The sequence below is a fragment of the Pseudovirgaria hyperparasitica genome (genome assembly GCF_010093815.1).
Source record: "Pseudovirgaria hyperparasitica strain CBS 121739 unplaced genomic scaffold EJ05scaffold_3, whole genome shotgun sequence".
NCBI classification, from domain to species: domain Eukaryota; kingdom Fungi; phylum Ascomycota; class Dothideomycetes; order Acrospermales; family Acrospermaceae; genus Pseudovirgaria; species Pseudovirgaria hyperparasitica.
This window is the reverse complement of record NW_022985551.1, coordinates 271,206-288,484: the sequence shown is the minus strand read 5'-3', so window position 1 is coordinate 288,484 and position 17,279 is coordinate 271,206. Positions and strand designations below refer to the sequence as shown.

The following is a 17,279-nucleotide window of genomic DNA, read 5'->3' as shown; positions in this document are numbered from 1 at the left end:
GTTAAGCAGGCAGATCTTCAATGCAACATGATCTCCACTCTATCTGTCCTTTGAACTTTCGATTTATCTCTGTCTACTCTGTTGTCTGTAAGGTGCATACGATCCTCTCTTCCCGGGAGCCGGACCTCTTCATTACCTACTAATTGCTACCGAATCCGGCAATCGCGCTCATGCAGGTGCTGTACCACTTGCCCCGCCTACCTAAAGTAAACACTAGGCTCCAGCTGTGAGGTTTGTGGCCCGAGCTTCTGCCAGGCATCAATGATCAATGATACTATCTATCTACGCACATCTGACAAGCTAGACCTCCACCCAGGACGGTACAAGCGACTTCAAAGCTCAACCGTCTTTGCCGGATCGAAGCCGTCTGACTGTGCGAAGTAGTAACCACGCTGATTCGTAACGAATCTGGTATGATGAGCTTCGTGTTCAAAATCACAGTTGAAATGAGTGTGTCCGAACGCCCACACCGCCACACGTTCCGAGGAGAAGCAAGCCTCTGAGGACAGATCAGTCATGAAACCAGATGAGATATTACTGCTCTTGTGCTTGGGATCAATAGCACGAGCATCAACAGTCGGCGAGTAGTGTGTCATGATAATGATCTTCCTGTCGCGTCCCGGTTCACCCATGATCCTCTGCGTTTCGGCGTTGAGCCAACGGAGCTCGGACTCGTGCCTCTGCACATGCGTCTCGACGGTCCAATCTGCAATATGATAGAAGTCATTGAGTCCGAAGCTGACATAGTCCTTTTGGGCTGCGGTGATGTTGGAGAAGAGCGTGCAGCCGAGGATGGACACGGTTGGCGAGAGATCGTAGCGTGTTTGGTCGAGCAGGACGAATTTCCCCGTGCTTTCTTGTTGTGCGGTCTCGGTCTGGAGGGCGAGAAGGTGTTGCTTGCAGGTCGCGTAGGACGAGTGGTATGGCTCGTGGTTGCCGAGCACGTAGAACGTGATTTTAAATTTGGCGAGGTGTTTTCGAAGGAATGTGATTAGGCTGGCGTCTTTGATGTAGCCAATGTCTCCGAGCAGCGCGAGGTATTCTGCCGTTGGTGTGATTTCAAAGACATCGTATGCCGCTGGAGCCTCCAGATGCAGGTCAGAGAGGATCTGTATCTTTACCATGTCTGTGGTTGTCAACTGAAGGGGATGGAAAAAGTAGCAGGATGCAGACGATGCAGTTTCTTTGTTTGGACAGCAATAAGGGAGTCTGTGGCTAAATTCTCAGCAAATGGAATGCATTGCACATGCTTTGCATGAATGGGTCCAAAATAAACAACCAAGGAAGTGTTGTGGAAGGCGAAACTGAGGCTTTGATTGATCTTTCAATGAAATCGATTTGTGAGCTAGAGCTAAGTGAATTTGTTATTACATGGTGTTGGTCTCACATTCGTTATCTGCCTAAACCTAACTCTCTTGGCACTCGTGCATGCGTGTTCAAACCCCAGTCTTTGTAAACAGAGCTTTTTTTACATTTACGTCTAAATTTAAAAGTATTAGAGTGATAAGAGTAGATGTAATAGATAATTAGATGTATCTTGATCCTTTTATAAGTTCATGTCTATCTTATGGAGTCTCTTATATAGAGGTAGAAAAGTAGAATAACTAAGACGCAAAACGCCAAGCTCATCAGGTTCTAGGAAAACAACGGATACAGTAGTTCCGCCACCTATTGAGGCGGTCCGTTACGAGCTTGACCGGGGCACGGCTGCTGCGTTGCCAGGCGCCATTCCTAACGACTTAGACAGTATCGCTGCTCACTGATCAGCTACTTCAAACACTCTCACGATGGCTGAAGACGTCAGTCAGGGGAAAGTTGATCTTGAATTGCCACCTCTCGACAACAGACTCGTTGCATCAGCAGCTGCAAGACTTGATGCTGCCAAGATTCCTCATGTCCTATGGGGCAATTACATGTTAACTATCTTTGGAATACCAACGATAGTCGATGTACGTACCTTGTATTCATCTGAGCCTATCAGTCTAACAACACATGTTCAAGGGTATCGACTTCGTTATTGACGATGATTTCATGGACGCCGCCTATCACACTCTCCAAGGCGAAGGGTTCAAAGAGTGCAAGTCAGAAGGTTGCATTAGTAAAAAGAACCTTGGCTATGCTCCAACCCCTCATAACCATCTACACATCACCGAATCTCTATCATTGGGCTTTTATAAAAAATCCGACATCCTGTGGCGACTTCCAAATCTATTAAACGTGGACGGCGAAACTATAATCCTAGCGTCTGATCTGAATCAACTACCCGGTCCAGACATCCTAGGGAGAGGAGGGCGATTCCAGCAGGATCTGCATCCAGTGCGCGTTCTGGCCGTCTATCAACTAGTTCCTGCGCTGCTTTTGCTAGCAAAGAAAGACATGAGCACCTACGGAAGATACTGGATGAATTGGATTAGTTACATACTGGAATATTGCACCGAAAACGGCGTCTTTGATCAAAACCGACTGACCGGAATTTACAAGACCTACATCAACGCTTTCCTTGAGGGCGATTACACAGCGAAACACCAGGCTTTTGCATGTATTGGCATTACAGAGTAGTAGAGATGTTGGTGATTGTAAGGAAAAGGAGGAGGGTCACTCCGGCCTCCGTCGTTCTTTTTGTACTCTTAAAGAAACTTCAGTTATTTGCCGCCGCCACATGTAGCTACGGACACCCTAAGAACGTGTCTGGTTATGCTGAAAATGTCACATCCTAGGAATTGTTGTTCCATACTCATAGTATGTACTAGGTCGAGGTTAAGCCAATAAATTGTCTACGAATACCGTGCTTTAACTTACTTCAAAAAGTTCCTACATGCGACTGAACGCGCGTGCATGGAACTTATAGTAGCTCACATCCATTGGATCATCAGGACGACAGCTATGGGAGGATGCAAAGGTGGATGTACAACTCAGCCCTTGGAGCATTCGAGCATATTGCCAGCTGCAGGTGGATATGGTAGGGCCCAGCGTTACCACCTATCTTCACTTTTTGCGATAACGGACCCGTCTCCCAGCTCCGAGCCTCGTCTGATCCTCGAGCCGTCGCCGGTCCTCTCGAAGGTCTTTCTTGAGATGATACTTTGGAGTACAGGAAGGCACGCGGCTAAGGTAGACGAAACTATCAGCGCTTTCTTGTCGGTCGACTGATCTGGAGTGTCCTCGTCCTTGCGATAGGCACGGCCAATATGTAAGATCCGTAAGGATGTTACATGCTCCAAAATAATCACTATCAACATAACGCTGTTGGAGCTACAGCCGGACTTGATACTAGCTGTTAGACCATCACGATAGGCGGATCGATAGCTTGATATGACCAAAAATGGTATAGTTATTACTGTGCATACTATAATACCGGTGTAGATAAGACTTTTAGGTTTGAACATCAACTCCGAAGAACCAACAAAAGAGGTTCAAGAGCGATATCTTCATGAGATAGATTGTCGGGGCATAAATGACATTCATGATGCTCAATACTGCACGATGACCTTGCTGGACACCTGCTCAACACATATTCGTGGGTCCTCTGAGCACACTAGAAGTCTTGTCTTTTATGATGCTTGACACGCGAAAGTCCTCACAAGTGTTTACCGTATCCGGGACTGTTAACGACTAACTACCCAGCTTGAAAGACATGATATTTCGTCGCAAATGTACAGTACTCTCTTGCGCTAATCGAAAACGCTCTCCTATTACTGACACGTGGTTAAGGCTGTTCTACGATTGTATAATCCTTTCTATTCTAGAATAGTTGTTATGGTACTGATTCTAGAGGACTAACTACAATACTGGTACAATTGCCTACTGTAGTAACTATAGGTCGACTGATCAGGTAAATACTAACATTAAGCATATAAACCAGTAAACTAAAGTTGTGGAGACCTTCGGCGCTAGTATTCATACGTAATCATAATCTTTTCTATAATTAATGGCAAACACAAAATAAGCAGCGCTGCTATTCAAGATAGTACCGTGAGGATTCACCATCTACTAGGATGTTTCCTCCCGTATGGTATTACAAAGTAGAGTAGCCAGGCCACTGATAGTCAAACTCCCAGCGAGCAGCTTTTGAAACACGACATCAACTCCAAACTCTCTAAAGATCCAATTGCGAAACTCAGCCCCGATCATGCTATCGAGTCCGTAGCTGGCTACCGATCGCGATCCAGCTCCATCTTTGACTTCATCAAGCTCCAGCATCAGAAGCCGCGACATGCGCTCGATAACGCTTTCTTCAGCGAGTTTTTGTGCATCGGCTCTAGTGTCGGTATTCTTGATAGAAAGTTGGATTCCGCGATTGGATTTGATGTTTCCACCTTTCGAAGAGCCATGAGCCTCAATCATGGAAGCCAGTCTCAATAGGCGAGAGTCTCTGAGCCAGTTTGTCGCCTCGGTGTCAGTTGTATTGGATTCCATTGCTGCGGCCAGACGCTTTGGCTGTAAACCGACGATAAGATGATCATTGCCCTGTGTATTAATGGTACCACTGGTCTGTAGAAGCATGGCGTCCTCGAAAGATTGCAGCATCTCCTGCTCTTCAATCCCGTAAGTACCTTTTCGTATAATAGTAGCCTCCAACTCCGGCCTATCAGCGACATAACCGATACCGAGTACCATCGGTAGAATGAGAGATACTCCAGGAAGTCCTAGGACCGATCGATGGCGCGCCAACCCATCCAGGAAGTTGTTGCCTATAATGGTGTGAGCGTCCTAACGACTACCAAGATGCTTGCTGTTCAAGGCTGAACTACTTACCTGATGCATAGTTACTCTGACCAGCAGATCCGAGTGTGGCCGATGCTGAGCCTGTCATCAAGAAGAAGTCGAGTTCACCCTTTGTAGTGAAAGCCTCATGTAGATTCAGGGAGCCCTTAACCTTCGCCTGGAGAGCCGCATGCCAGGCATCGATGGTCATATTGCGGAACATTGAGTCCTGTAACAGTCAGATCTGGGCGAGTGGATAAACTCTAAGGACGCCTCTACCTTGAAACTACCTGCTGCATTGACGACGCCACGAATAGGGCGAGCAGGGTCTACTTTTGTAAGAGCATCTGTAAGTGCTTTTTTCGAGGATACATCCGCCTGGATAACTGTGACATCAACACCTCTGGCTCGAACAGAGCGCACCAACTCAGCTGCCTCGCGATTGGTCGCTCCGGAGCGTGAGAGAAAAATAAGTGATGTCGCGCCTTGATTGACCATCCAGTTTGTCAAACTACGGCCCAGGCCTCCGAGACATCCGACAAGAAGGTACGATGCATCGTTCCGGAATCTCATTCTTTTCTTGGCGGGTATAGCCTAGAGATCGTCAGTCTGTTCTAGTAGTGCAGGATGATAGAACTCACATGGATTTCCGTTGCCTTGGAATACCTGATGACAGGTCTCGCTGCTGCGATATCGGTGGGAAATGAATGGAAGAGAGCATCAATTTCCCCGACGGTGACTTCGGAAATATTCCACGAACAATATATTTCGCCGTTCTCAAGAAGCTGCCATACCTTGTGCATGTTCCTACGATGCCCATTAGATTGATCTTGAGATTTTGGTTACAATGTGGGACTTGCCTTTCTAATGCCTTCAGTTTGCGAGATTCTGCTAGACTCTTGATATCGAAACAGTCAAAGTTGAGCCCGTTCGTGTTGTTTAAATCGGATGCCAGCTGACTCGCAATCGTTTGACCATATCTTATGAGCCGCCCATGCGTTCCGGCCGCGCGACTACATTCCATTAACAAGGATATATCCCCAAAACTCGGTGCAAGAATTATATCAACCCCCTTGCCATCCGAAACGTCAGCAAGTTGACAGACAATGTCTCTGTCACGCGCCATTAGTACATTTGCGTAAGGAAATTGTTTCCGCAATGCTTCTGCATTCTCGTTGGAATGGGTGATTACAGAAACTCGAGCTCCTGCGAGGCGACATAATTGCAAAGCCGCGTGTCCGCATGACCCAGAGCCATCCAGGATGACGACATTATCACCTGCCGATAATCGTCCAAGCTCGTGTAAGGCATAGTGTGCAGTGGTAAATGCGCAATATACGCTAGACGTCGTGGCACTATCCATACCCTCAGGAACGACCTTGACAAGCCTGGCAGGGGTAACTTGGATGGGACTCAATGTGCCGAAGCAGAAACCTGCAACTCTATCGCCAACAGTAACCGACTCGACTCTCGATCCAACTCGGAGGACTGTACCAGCTACTTCGTGGTTGAGCAATTCGGATGCCAGGGAGCCATTAGCGGCGAAGCTATCCTCTGGCCAAAGTCCGATCGTGCAAACGTCGATCTCGACCTGATCAGGACCCAGTTCTTGAGCCTTGTCTGGTTCTATTCTGAACATCACACGACCACCCCTTGCAAAGCCAGTGAGGCCACTCTTGTCATTTGTTGCAGCTAGAGTGATGAGACGCCCGCCTTCATTCTCGTGTTGAAACGGAGCAATTCTGCAGATATGTACGACTCCAGCGCGGATGGCGTATTCCGTTTCCAGTGTCGAGGAATAAACGAGCTGTCTCCTCGCAATCTGAACTACCTGCTCGAGGTTGGGGCTGGACGACTCGGCAAGATCAACAAGCACGAGTTTCAGAAGAGCAATTTCGTTTCTAACTACGCGAGACCAGCCCGACATCATGGAATGTTCGGGGAGTCTGGCTGCAGTCAAGTCGCCAAAGGTAAGCCAAAGAAGAGGTGGCGGATTCTCGAGTAGTCGTTGCAGCGTAGACAGCTCTTCTTTCTCCATATCTGCCAGCATAGGGCCTGCCGCATCCGTGAGCATGATGAGCTGCTCGTCTTCGGCAACGGTCAAGTCCTTGAAATTCGAAATGCGGACTTTGCGACCATGTCTCAAAAAAGCCTGCATGAGCTCGTTCAGGCAGCGTGGCTGTTGGTTTCGGTATACCTGCTGCAATCAGTTACTTCCCCTGTAATATTGCATCCTGATCTTACAAATACTGCAGTCTCTGATAGTGCGCGAGCTTGGATCTCTTTCGACGTAGCAGTGAATGCATGCATCTGCTTTATACAGTGGCCGCTTTCGTCTAGGTCCCAATCGGTGATACTCTTAAGTAATAGCTCACCTGAGTCTGACAATTCGTCTAGGTATTTTTTTATCTGCGGGTACTTGCCTTGGAAGATAATGATACATTCCGAACCATCTTCGATATGAAGCTGTGCAAAGACATGTTCGATATCACCACATACAAAGCTCTGGTCATTTAATTTGTTACTTTTTGAATGCCGCTAACATGGAATATAATGCGTGACTCACCGAGGGTATGACGACCAGATTCGCCGGATCCTTACTTGATGGGACCCAACTCGATACGTCAGGACTTGCAACGCGATCCAAGATAGCTGACGGATGCAGATGCTGTATCAGATCTGCAACTTCGGTATCAAATGAGACCACATTAAGCGAGCCGTATTTGTGTAACGTGTGCCTCATGATTGCTTCCAGATCAATCCGCCCGGTATCGAGGCTTGCAATACCCACTTGTGAGGTCACAATATCGGGCAGCCATTTCTGTTGCATGTAGGTCGGCTCGGGCTGGATCGAGCTTTGCGGAATTGCAGCTTCATAGTAAAGACATCGTATCTGTGAAAAATCCGCGATCAGCTCGCCGTCATGGGCGATCATTTGTGCGTCCACCAAGAAGGAGCGACTTCCTTTTGCGGAGACGGATACATGGGACATCGCCCCTGTCGTTTCCAGCTGAGCATCGCGTGGTGGCCAAATAGATACCTCGTCAAAGAAAGTCAATACCGTCCCCGCGGTCACCTCAGCGAGTCGACCGGCAACGATAGCTGCTGATGTAATCTGTAGGCAGCTGTCAAGAGAAACGGGATGAATGCAGTAACGAGACTCGTCTGTGATGGTTCCGCTCTCTTTCTTGATAGCAATGTCAGCAGTAGCACAATGTGTGATTCCATCTACATTCAAGAACATAGTGTTGCGGAATGATGGCCCGAAGTCAAATCCGAATGAGCGTAAACGCTCGTTCCAGGACTTGTACGTGGTCCGCATCGGCATTGCTGGGATCGGCCGCGGTTTTCTTCCTGTAAATCGCATTAACAAGAGTTCCGCTTTTCCAAAAGGTAGCATACCTCGTTTCCGGACATTGATGGCTATTTTGCCCTCCGCATGCCTCTTCCATGTATCAGTGAGTACCGAAGACATGGAGAACGAGTACCATTTGACTTTCCCCCGACCGTTGGTGACGTCTAAAACACTTTCTAGAGGACTCATTCTGAAGATAACCTCTACTCCGTCATCCTCCGCTGGTATTACTAATGCCGTCGATATGGAAACGTCACGTAGGGTGTAGCCTTGTATCTCTATGCCAGGCTCAGTTGCGTATATCTGCGTCAGGGCTTCGATAGCCATTGCAAAATAACCAGTAGCAGGGAAAATTGCATCGGCACCTAGCTAGATGAACTCATGAGCGCAAGTCGACCTTGACTTAAGATTCACCTACCGAATGATCCTTGAGCCAAGGCAGGTCCTTGTGCCGAAGAATGTTGCGCCACACTGGCTCGATAGCAGAGGAACCAGCAATGCGTCTGCCTAGAATATCGTGACGCGGGAATACTGCTTGACGGTGCTCACGACTTTGTCTTGCCTCAAACCAGAGCTTTTTGGAATAGGCCCATTGATAAGGTGGAAGATCTACGAGCAGTTGGCCTCGCTGCTTTGCGATCTGTCCCGTGCAGTCTACAGACTCTCCCTGAGTAACAGCATCGATGTCGATCTTGACATTCCTGGCCCAAAGAGTCCCGACCGCTTTCAATAGCTGGACTGCATCATCTTCGCCACGTCTTAGGGTAGCTATGTATTCGATTTGCGCGCCTTGAGCCATGATAAGCTGACGGATGGGACCGGATAATGCAGCATGAGGGCCAATTTCCAAGACACATCCAATATTGCCAGTTGATTCGACCATATGCTTGAATCCATCGGCGAATTGTACTGGACTAATCAAGTTTTTTACCCAATACTCTGGGTTAAGCTCACTCTCATCAACCATGCATCCAGAGACCGTTGAAAACATGGGACACGTTCCTTTCTTAGGCGCCGCGTCTACGAAAAGGTCGCTTATGTACGATTCGTAAATTCCAGTAACGGGTTTCATGAGGTGCGAATGGTATGCATTTCCAGAGGTTTTGAGTGCTCTAGCAAAGATACCCGCCTTGTCGAAAGTTTCCTTGAGTTCCTCGATCGCACAGCGTTCTCCGCTCAAGGTTACGTTGGAAGGCGAATTTATGCACGCAACAGCGACTCTGCCCTCAAATCGCTGGATTCTATGCTTGGCTTCGTCCAAAGTATTCGCAACGGCCAGCATGGCTCCGTCACTTTGCTTCTGAGCAACCGCCTTTCCGCGATAGTACGCGAGGAGAAGGGCTTGTTTAGATGATATGATCCCAGCTGCATATGCCGCTGCGATCTCTCCTGTTTGCACCATTAGGAAACAGACGGTACATATGATAGGTTGAGAATGTCTCTAACCTGACGAATGGCCTATCACAGCAGCTGGCTTTACTCCCCAAGAAAACAGCAGATCAACAAGGGCTATCTGAATAGCAGTGCACAGAGGCTGCGAATATGTAGGCTCATTAATCAGATTGTCTGCTTCAGTCCGTTCGAGAGTCCCTGTACCACTTGCATGAGTAAAAATGGAAGTAAGGTGCGATCTGGTCGACTTACCCAACAGGGTCCATGATGGAGGCGTTTCAGTGCCAGAGAGGATCGAGTCAAGATCTTGAATACTATGTCGGAATGAGGGGTAGCAGCGCATCAGGCAAAGGCCCATCTGTGTCCATTGAGCGCCCTGTCCTATTTGAAGTCATCATTATCTTCCTGCACGTATACAGTCTCGAAGGTTGAGTACCTGTGAAAGCAAAAGCGACCGACTCGTTCTCTTTTGCGTGCCATACATTGCGCTCGAGCGCAAGTAGCATGCCATTATCGAACTCATGCTTGTAACATACCGCAAAGGTACGGTAGCCTAAAGCAGTGCGACGACTGCTGAGGGTATAGCTCAAATCTAGCAAGTTAGGAATAGGTCTAAAGGCTGCGTAAGTCTTGATATTTTTTCGAAGGCTAATTTTATTGTGAGCAGAGAATGGTAGAAGGAAGGGCCTCTGTGCGTCCAGATTTTTGGAATCCATAGCGCTATGGCTCGGAAGTTTATGACCCCTGTAGTCTGGGACGAGATTCTCGACATTTTCTACTATTGCGTGGCCATTTGTGCCGCCATATCCAAAGGCGCTCACACCGACGCGCCGAACTGTTGGTTCCGTAGGGAATGGCGTAGGCTCCGTTACCACCTTTACCTTCCAGTTTTCCCAGTCGACTAGAGGAGGCTTAGTACATTTCCACAGTGCCCAATTCTAATGCAGATGAACCAGCACTTACTGTTTCGGGCGAGTCGTCGTACTCCAGCAGTTGGTGGAATGACTTTATTCTCCAACGCCATCACAACCTTCATGATGGTAGCAATGCTGCTGGAAGCCTCGCTGTGGCCCACGTTCGGCTTGACCTGTGATATCTCAGTTGAGTGCGTGAGATGATGTTAAGGACGTTGACCTACACTCCCAACCAATATTGGCTTGTCAGAAGTGCCCATAGGCCTCATAGCTTGTGAGACTGCGTGCAATTCGATAGAATCACCTATCTTTGTGCCTGTACCGTGAGTTTCTATGTATGTAGTAAGGTCGGGGCTTAGTCCTGCCAGCTCATAAGCTTTGAGGATTACGTCCCTTTGCCCTTGTATGCTTGGGTAGGTGATTCCATTGTCTGAATGTCGGCCATTGCTGTATCTCTTGTCAATACGCTGCGTGTCTGAGTCATATCAGACTTCAACATACGCATTAGTACACACGGATCGGATGACTCCCCTGATCGGATCTCCATCTCTCATAGCCGCTGCTAGTCCTTTGATATACAGGGCTCCAACGCCGTCAGCTCTTCCATAACCATCAGCAGATTCATCGAAAGTATGGCAAGCATTTGTTGGCGAGAGCACTCCAAGTTTAGCCGTATTGATCTGTTGATCAACCGTTACGACCAGATTAGCGCCTCCCACGATGGCACCTTCGCATTCTCCACGACGGACTGCATTACAAGCAGCATCAAGAGCATACATGGTGGACGAGCAAGCAGTGTTCATGAGTACACTATGAATTGTTAGTGATGGGGGCATATTAACCTTTTCTGAACTTTCCTGGGACCTCGCAGTCCGAACACATGGCTAATACGATTGCCAAGTATTCCCGGGTCCACTCCCGTTGCTGTATATGAATGACGGAAGTCTGGTTCTTTCATTATCATCTGCTGCCAGTCACTGACAAATGAAGCAGCGAAGCAACCCGTGACTTGACTTGCAACCTTGTGCATCGGAGTGCCACTATTTTCTATAGCTTCATAGACCACTTCTAGAAGTTTTCGTTGCTGTGGATCCATCCACGCTGCCTCAATGGGAGATAAGTTGAACATAGTTGGGTCAAAATATTCTAGGTCATCGTCTAGGAAATATCCCCCAGGGACATTAAAGCTGCCAGGACGCTCGGGATTCTCATGTAGAAAAGCAGCAATATTGAATCTAGAGGATGGAACCCTTGCCGAATTTGCTACCTGCTGACGCAGAAGCATATTCCACAGATCTGAAGGACACTTCACATCTCCGGGGAGTCGGCAGCCTGTGTCCGCTGTGAGTAAGCTACGAGGTCCAGTCGTGGGACCGACTCACCCATGCCTATAATCGCAATTGCATCACTGACATTGTCCACACGCTCACTTTGGAGTGTACAGGCCATAATGACCAAGCTTGTAGGACTCTGATACGTTATCAGCAAGGATGTTGTAGGGTGTCGGGGAGTAAATCTAGAACAATGTTTTCCTATAAGAATCCACTAAATGGAGATGCAGTCAGGAAACATGTACTTAAGTCAGCTGAGATCTGGCCTACTACTAATCGTTTACATTCGACAACTGCAGCCATTAAAGCCGAGGAATGACAGACTAACGGTTATCGTGGAAGTCCTGGGCGGCTGATTTTGCCTTATGGTTGAACGCAAGGGGTTCTGCATGCAACAGTACTAGGGTTCGACAACTGTTGGAGCTAACACCTGCAGTCATCATGCAAGCCTACCCGCCGATAGAGGGCGGAAATTTGGCTCACAACAATCTATGCGCGGCAACTCTAATTATAGTGTCTTCTTATAAGCACGCCGTGCGAATACTGGCGAAGAATGCTCCTGATACTGAACGCCAGCAGTCACCACATGAACATGAGTCAGTCAGTACTTTCGCCTGAATACGCCGCAGAGAACATTGGTCCCCGAGCCTATGGTACTGCTATAACCTTCGCTATATTGGATATCACATTCGTGAGCCTGCGGTTCATATCTCGAAAGGTTTCTCGACTGCAACTTGCCACGGATGACTTCCTTATTGTTTCTGCACTCATCATTTGCCTTGGGCTGAGCGCTTGTGCCATAGGTGAGAGATTCGCTGAATCCACGGTGCCATCACGTAGCTAATCCATACGCAGTGGAGGTTGAGATTGCCGGCGTGGGACGTCATTTGCCAGTAGTGTTGGTCACTGACCCAGAGGCTGTGAAGAACTGGGCCAAATGTGCCTATGCGGTTGAGCAGTTATACTGCGTCGCAGTCTCTCTACCCAAGCTATCCATTGCAGCCACATACCTTCGGATTTTCACAGAGATGCCTTACCGCATTGCGACTCTGCTGGTCTGCGGAGTCATGATAGCAAACGCGACTGCTGGTATCATCGCTTCGCTTGCTCAGTGCCAACCATTCAGCGCACGGTGGAATCTTCAAATTATGCTTCATAATCCCACTTCAGTGTGCATAGATTCAATCCAGTATTGGCGCTGGATCAGCTTCCCGAACATTGTTACGGATGTAGCACTTTTAATACTCCCACTCCCGGTTGTTTGGAGGCTTAAGATGTCCACCGCGCAGAAAATTGCGCTTTCTCTCGTTTTTGTCACTGGTAGTGTGTAAGTCATGATTTCGAAAATGACAGTTGAAGACATGCTAACTCATCTTCAGTGGAATCATTGCTGCTATTGTCCGCTTCTCCTATTTTTTCTCAATCGATGTCCTCACTGATGGCACCTACGTTACAGCAAACTTGCTTGTCTGGACCATAGTAGAGCCTGGAGTCTACTTGATGGCTGCCTGCCTGCCGGCCATTCGACCACTATTCTTGGCAACAGTATCGCAGCTAAACAGGATAACAGGTCTTAGAAGCTATGGTATCACTGCTAGCACGAGCAAGGCTCGAGACAACAAGTCTGATGAGGCTCATATTCATGTGAGCAACGAGATCCAGTTGGAATGGAGCCAAATAGATGCCGAAAGCCGCTGATACGTGTCCACCTTAACTGCCACGAGATTCAGCTTAAATCAGCACGTACAAAATCATCTCATTTCTTTCAATCCATTTCTTATAGCATTGTACAGCTTGCTGCGACGGCGGATGAGCGGCTCAAGCCTCATCCTGAAGGAGAGCACGAGCGCATGGTGGCGGACCACTGCGAGGCTGAGCCACATCAGACAGGTAGAATTACAATCATACGTTGGCACAGATCGAGTGAAGTGATCAGGTTGTGTAATGTGAATTTTCATGGTTCAGGTTATTTCAAGGTTTCGAAGTTTTGAGCTAAGGTTCCAACTGTTACACACGTTCACACTAACCTAAAGAAGTGCCCGGAGTACTGTCTTTGTAAGCGACTATTAGTGGAGTTAACTATTTCTTGTCCTACGATCATTCTCAGTAAAGATCATCGCAGAATGAAAAGATCATGTTGATGTTCGAAAATAACATACATGTTGATGAGTTCCCACCATGTCCTCGCGGTCTCTAACTAACCTAAACTGATTTCAAGTCGCAGGGAGATGGCTGACGCCAAGGCTTGGCGCAGAAGTACGAAAACCAACTATTCCGAGAGGCACAGCAAGAAGACCGGGATGGATGTTCGACGACAATCTAAACGATGAGGAGGCGGAGTTCAGCTCGGTCATTTTCGGTGAAGTTATATCGAACTCCCTTGCAAAATTACTGCATTTCAGCCGTAGCGACCAGCGATGACTGCGCCTTGTTCGCATGGAGTGAAGGTAAAACAATCACTCGATCTGGCTAGCATGAGTAGGCCCACGAAGGTTTCCAGGGCAGTAGGGCGATCACTTGCTGCGTGGCACAGGGGAACCCCAAGGAAGATCAAGAGTGAACCGGCGTCCTAAAGAATCCGACCTGTGCGCTTCTTACCCTCAAATCTCTTCGTCGTTTTCTCTACAGCCGCAGCCATATCAACAATGGTACGAAATCAGGCCCTCATTTTCAAGAGTCCTCCGCTCGAAACACCTGTCGAGGGCGAACATTTCGCTGTTGAGACTGGCGAGTTCGACTTGGAGACAGCCCCACCGCAAGGCTGTATCACGGTCAAAACTTACTATGCCTCCTTTGATCCTTATCAACGTGGTCTGATGCGAGATCCGGATAGCCAGACCTGGGCTATTCCTTTTGTCAGAGGCAAGCCTTTCATCAATGGAGCAGTCGCAAAGGTGCTCAAATCGAACAACCCAGGTTTCAAGCCTGGGGATGTTGTATGGGGAATGCTCGCAACCTCGGAGTACAGTGTAGTCCCCGAGTCCCATATGCCTACGGTACGACCTTTGTTTAATCCTGCTGGCCTTGACTGGAAATACTTTACTGGTATTCTTGGAACTGCCGGTATGAGCGCGTGGGTGTCTCTTTATGAGTATGGGAAACCAAAAAAGGGCGAGACCCTCTGGGTTTCTGCCGCTAGCGGTGCTGTAGGCACTTTGGTTGGTCAGCTCGCTCTTCTGGAAGGTCTGAAAGTGGTCGGAAGCGTAGGATCCCAGGAGAAGCTCGAATACATCCAGAAGTTGGGCTTTGTCGGTTTCAACTACAAGGAAACTAGTCCTGCGGTAGCATTGAAAGAACTCGCACCTGAGGGTATCGATATCTACATTGATAACGTTGGAGGAGAACACTTAGAGATCGCTATCGATAACATGAAAGATTTTGGCCGAATTGGTGAGTGTTGCGATGTTCAAGCTATATGAGATCTCACTAAATTACCTATAGTCAGCTGTGGAGCAATCTCTCAGTACAACTTGGAACCACAGAATCGCTATGGTGTTCGAAATCTCATGGAATTCATGCTCAAGAGGCTGACAATGAGCGGTTTCATCGTCTCAGACCCTCATCTCTTGCAGAAACATGCGGAGCAGTTTGGACAAACTATGTATGGATATCTGCTCCAGAAGACAGTGGCGCCGCCGAAACATGACGTGACGATAGGCATAGAGAATGCGCCAAAGGGCTTCCTAGCGATGTTCTCTGGAGCTAATTCGGGCAAATCACTTCTTCAATTCGACGAACTATCGACTGGTGGCGCACAGTGATTGATCTGCAAAGTTCCTGAGACTCTGCTTGTGAAGTAGAAAGATGGTTCGAGCGATTGATGTTAACCTAAAGAAGCTTACGTATTGAACAATGACTACGTTTGGAAAGCAAAGTGCAATTTCAAGTATCTTCCATGTCCTGTAACCCAAAGATTCGCCGCGAACCGGTATTTAGTGTCGGGAGTCTTTTAAGTATGTATCGAGCTGTACATTGCCGAGCTGATACCTACGCTTTCGATGCGTGTTACCAAGATCGCTGCATACGTATAGCAGTCACCGAAGCATTCAATTTCGATGTCCTCTGTTTGGAATTCGTTGCCGTGGCGCAATAAGGCAAGATGAATCCTCGGTCAGAGGTTACGGTATGTCGCTGGTGAGTCGGTCGAATGAACATGCGTCACCATTCGAGAGGCCCACTCTAACTCATGAAATGTGCAGGGTTTATATGCGGCATCGTCTTCTACATCCATCAGTCAAATCTTCGCGAGGCTGTCTGTCATGCTAAGAATATACTGGCCCACTGTTACACAGTAGATGCCCTCTTGCAAGCCTCAGGTGCAGAGCGGCTGGAGTGGCCGGGCAAATGCACCACACGGCTCATAAAACGCTCGGCCAGGATTATTTGGATGATCGTTGATTGCTATTGGCCGGTAAGATCACTTGTCTCATCAACTGCAGGATCGCCCTTGCAGGATGCCGTGGAATATCGCGCTTCCATGGATGCCGGCTCTTGGATGTCTGATCCATGCCCCGCCTCAGCTACGCCATTAACTTCGTTACATGATCTAAAGTCACTGGGATCTGCTACAGACTTATGTGAAAGGCTAGTTCAGTACAATGCTGATAGCTGATAGACCCAGAACTCTACTTAGTGGCAGTATCCTTCGTCCAAGCGGCAGCGCGGTACTCTAGGCGCCTATCTATGCACGCGGCACGCCCCCTAAGGGTTTAACTGGGAGATTTCTAGACCACGATGCACCATGCAGGATAAGCGCTGACCAGTACTGCAGCAGTTCGAGAGAGAGGTCCCTCGCACCGCCTAAAGAACAGCTTGCAGTCTTTCAGGCGGTGCATATGAAAGGTCTTGTATGATATGATGCGAGAGCTCTCGCACGTCGTCACTGATGTTGATCGTGTGTCCAAGTTGCCCGTGTTCATTGATGTAGGGCTTCATGAATACGAGGCTAGTGCAGCACTCACCTGCAAGGTACCTACGTAGGCCCCGAGTTTGATACGGCACGGCACGGAAAGCTTGGCAACGGTTCCCCACAGGTCTCGTTTAGTCTTAGATGGATGGATCTGGGGTTTTCGGCCCCCAAGTCTTGGACGTCACTCTCACTCTCGAGGAGGGCTTATTCTCACAGAACACAAGTTCGGTTCTGAGCTTTGGAATCTATCTGAGCCTTGCCATCCGTCTCACATGGATAACAATAGGATCATAGCTCTCTCTGTTTGCAAAACTGCGAGCGATCGGAGGCAACGTCAAGGTTGGGAAACACTACAATCCTCGCGCCAGACTATGTCTTCAATTCTAGCAGGTGCACTTCGCCCTGTCATCTCTCTATAGCGTAGCCGCTCAAAACCGATGGTTGTCCAACAAGAAGCCATCTCGCACGAGGTTAGCTCAATGATCCAAAGAGCCTTCGATAATCATCTCTTCCTACTGGGGGAACCCGAAATCAGAGCTGAACATCAATATCCACATCACAACACAGGCTAACTTTTGAATTATGCAGGCCCTGGGCCCCATTTGCCTTTTCTGGGTACCACAGTACCCTCTTGAGAGCTCCCAATTGTTGGTAGCTGACTATCGTGTTGGTAG

At 48.3% G+C, this 17,279-nt stretch overlaps 6 protein-coding genes across 6 annotated transcripts; 3 read left to right on the top strand and 3 right to left on the bottom strand.

The window, feature by feature from the left end:
- Positions 1–332: 332 nt before the first annotated feature.
- On the bottom strand, positions 333–1,124 carry EJ05DRAFT_435146 (ser/Thr protein phosphatase superfamily; the record flags this gene model as incomplete). The annotated part of the gene is made up of 1 exon (XM_033741683.1): positions 333–1,124. One exon carries the CDS (start codon positions 1,122–1,124, stop codon positions 333–335), a length of 792 nt encoding a protein of 263 aa, XP_033603234.1.
- Positions 1,125–1,569: 445 nt separating this feature from the next.
- EJ05DRAFT_530615 (uncharacterized protein) lies at positions 1,570–2,785 on the top strand. Its single transcript, XM_033748980.1, has 2 exons — positions 1,570–1,949; positions 2,002–2,785. The coding sequence occupies exons 1-2, from the start codon at positions 1,788–1,790 to the stop codon at positions 2,557–2,559; spliced, it is 720 nt and encodes a 239-aa protein (XP_033603233.1). The 5' UTR covers positions 1,570–1,787; the 3' UTR covers positions 2,560–2,785.
- A 1,023-nt stretch (positions 2,786–3,808) lies between these two features.
- Positions 3,809–12,009, bottom strand: EJ05DRAFT_461353 (uncharacterized protein). Its single transcript, XM_033742641.1, has 18 exons — positions 11,967–12,009; positions 11,748–11,910; positions 11,223–11,697; positions 10,867–11,175; positions 10,590–10,812; positions 10,415–10,538; positions 9,888–10,352; positions 9,704–9,832; positions 9,506–9,649; positions 8,478–9,448; positions 8,107–8,428; positions 7,271–8,058; positions 6,949–7,209; positions 5,565–6,901; positions 5,346–5,511; positions 4,984–5,298; positions 4,756–4,933; positions 3,809–4,691 (listed from the first exon to the last, which is right to left on the bottom strand). The coding sequence occupies exons 1-18, from the start codon at positions 11,997–11,999 to the stop codon at positions 3,991–3,993; spliced, it is 7,104 nt and encodes a 2,367-aa protein (XP_033603232.1). The 5' UTR covers positions 12,000–12,009; the 3' UTR covers positions 3,809–3,990.
- Positions 12,010–12,199: 190 nt separating this feature from the next.
- EJ05DRAFT_473390 (uncharacterized protein) lies at positions 12,200–13,684 on the top strand. The gene is made up of 3 exons (XM_033743391.1): positions 12,200–12,499; positions 12,552–13,023; positions 13,076–13,684. Exons 1-3 carry the CDS (start codon positions 12,283–12,285, stop codon positions 13,392–13,394), a joined length of 1,008 nt encoding a protein of 335 aa, XP_033603231.1. The 5' UTR covers positions 12,200–12,282; the 3' UTR covers positions 13,395–13,684.
- Positions 13,685–13,813: 129 nt separating this feature from the next.
- EJ05DRAFT_242390 (uncharacterized protein) lies at positions 13,814–14,238 on the bottom strand. The gene has a single exon (XM_033740073.1). The coding sequence runs from the start codon at positions 14,132–14,134 to the stop codon at positions 13,910–13,912; it is 225 nt and encodes a 74-aa protein (XP_033603230.1). The 5' UTR covers positions 14,135–14,238; the 3' UTR covers positions 13,814–13,909.
- On the top strand, positions 14,239–15,639 carry EJ05DRAFT_242399 (putative zinc-type alcohol dehydrogenase-like protein PB24D3.08c). The gene is made up of 2 exons (XM_033740074.1): positions 14,239–15,086; positions 15,138–15,639. The coding sequence occupies exons 1-2, from the start codon at positions 14,342–14,344 to the stop codon at positions 15,455–15,457; spliced, it is 1,065 nt and encodes a 354-aa protein (XP_033603229.1). The 5' UTR covers positions 14,239–14,341; the 3' UTR covers positions 15,458–15,639.
- The last annotated feature ends 1,640 nt before the right edge of the window (positions 15,640–17,279 follow it).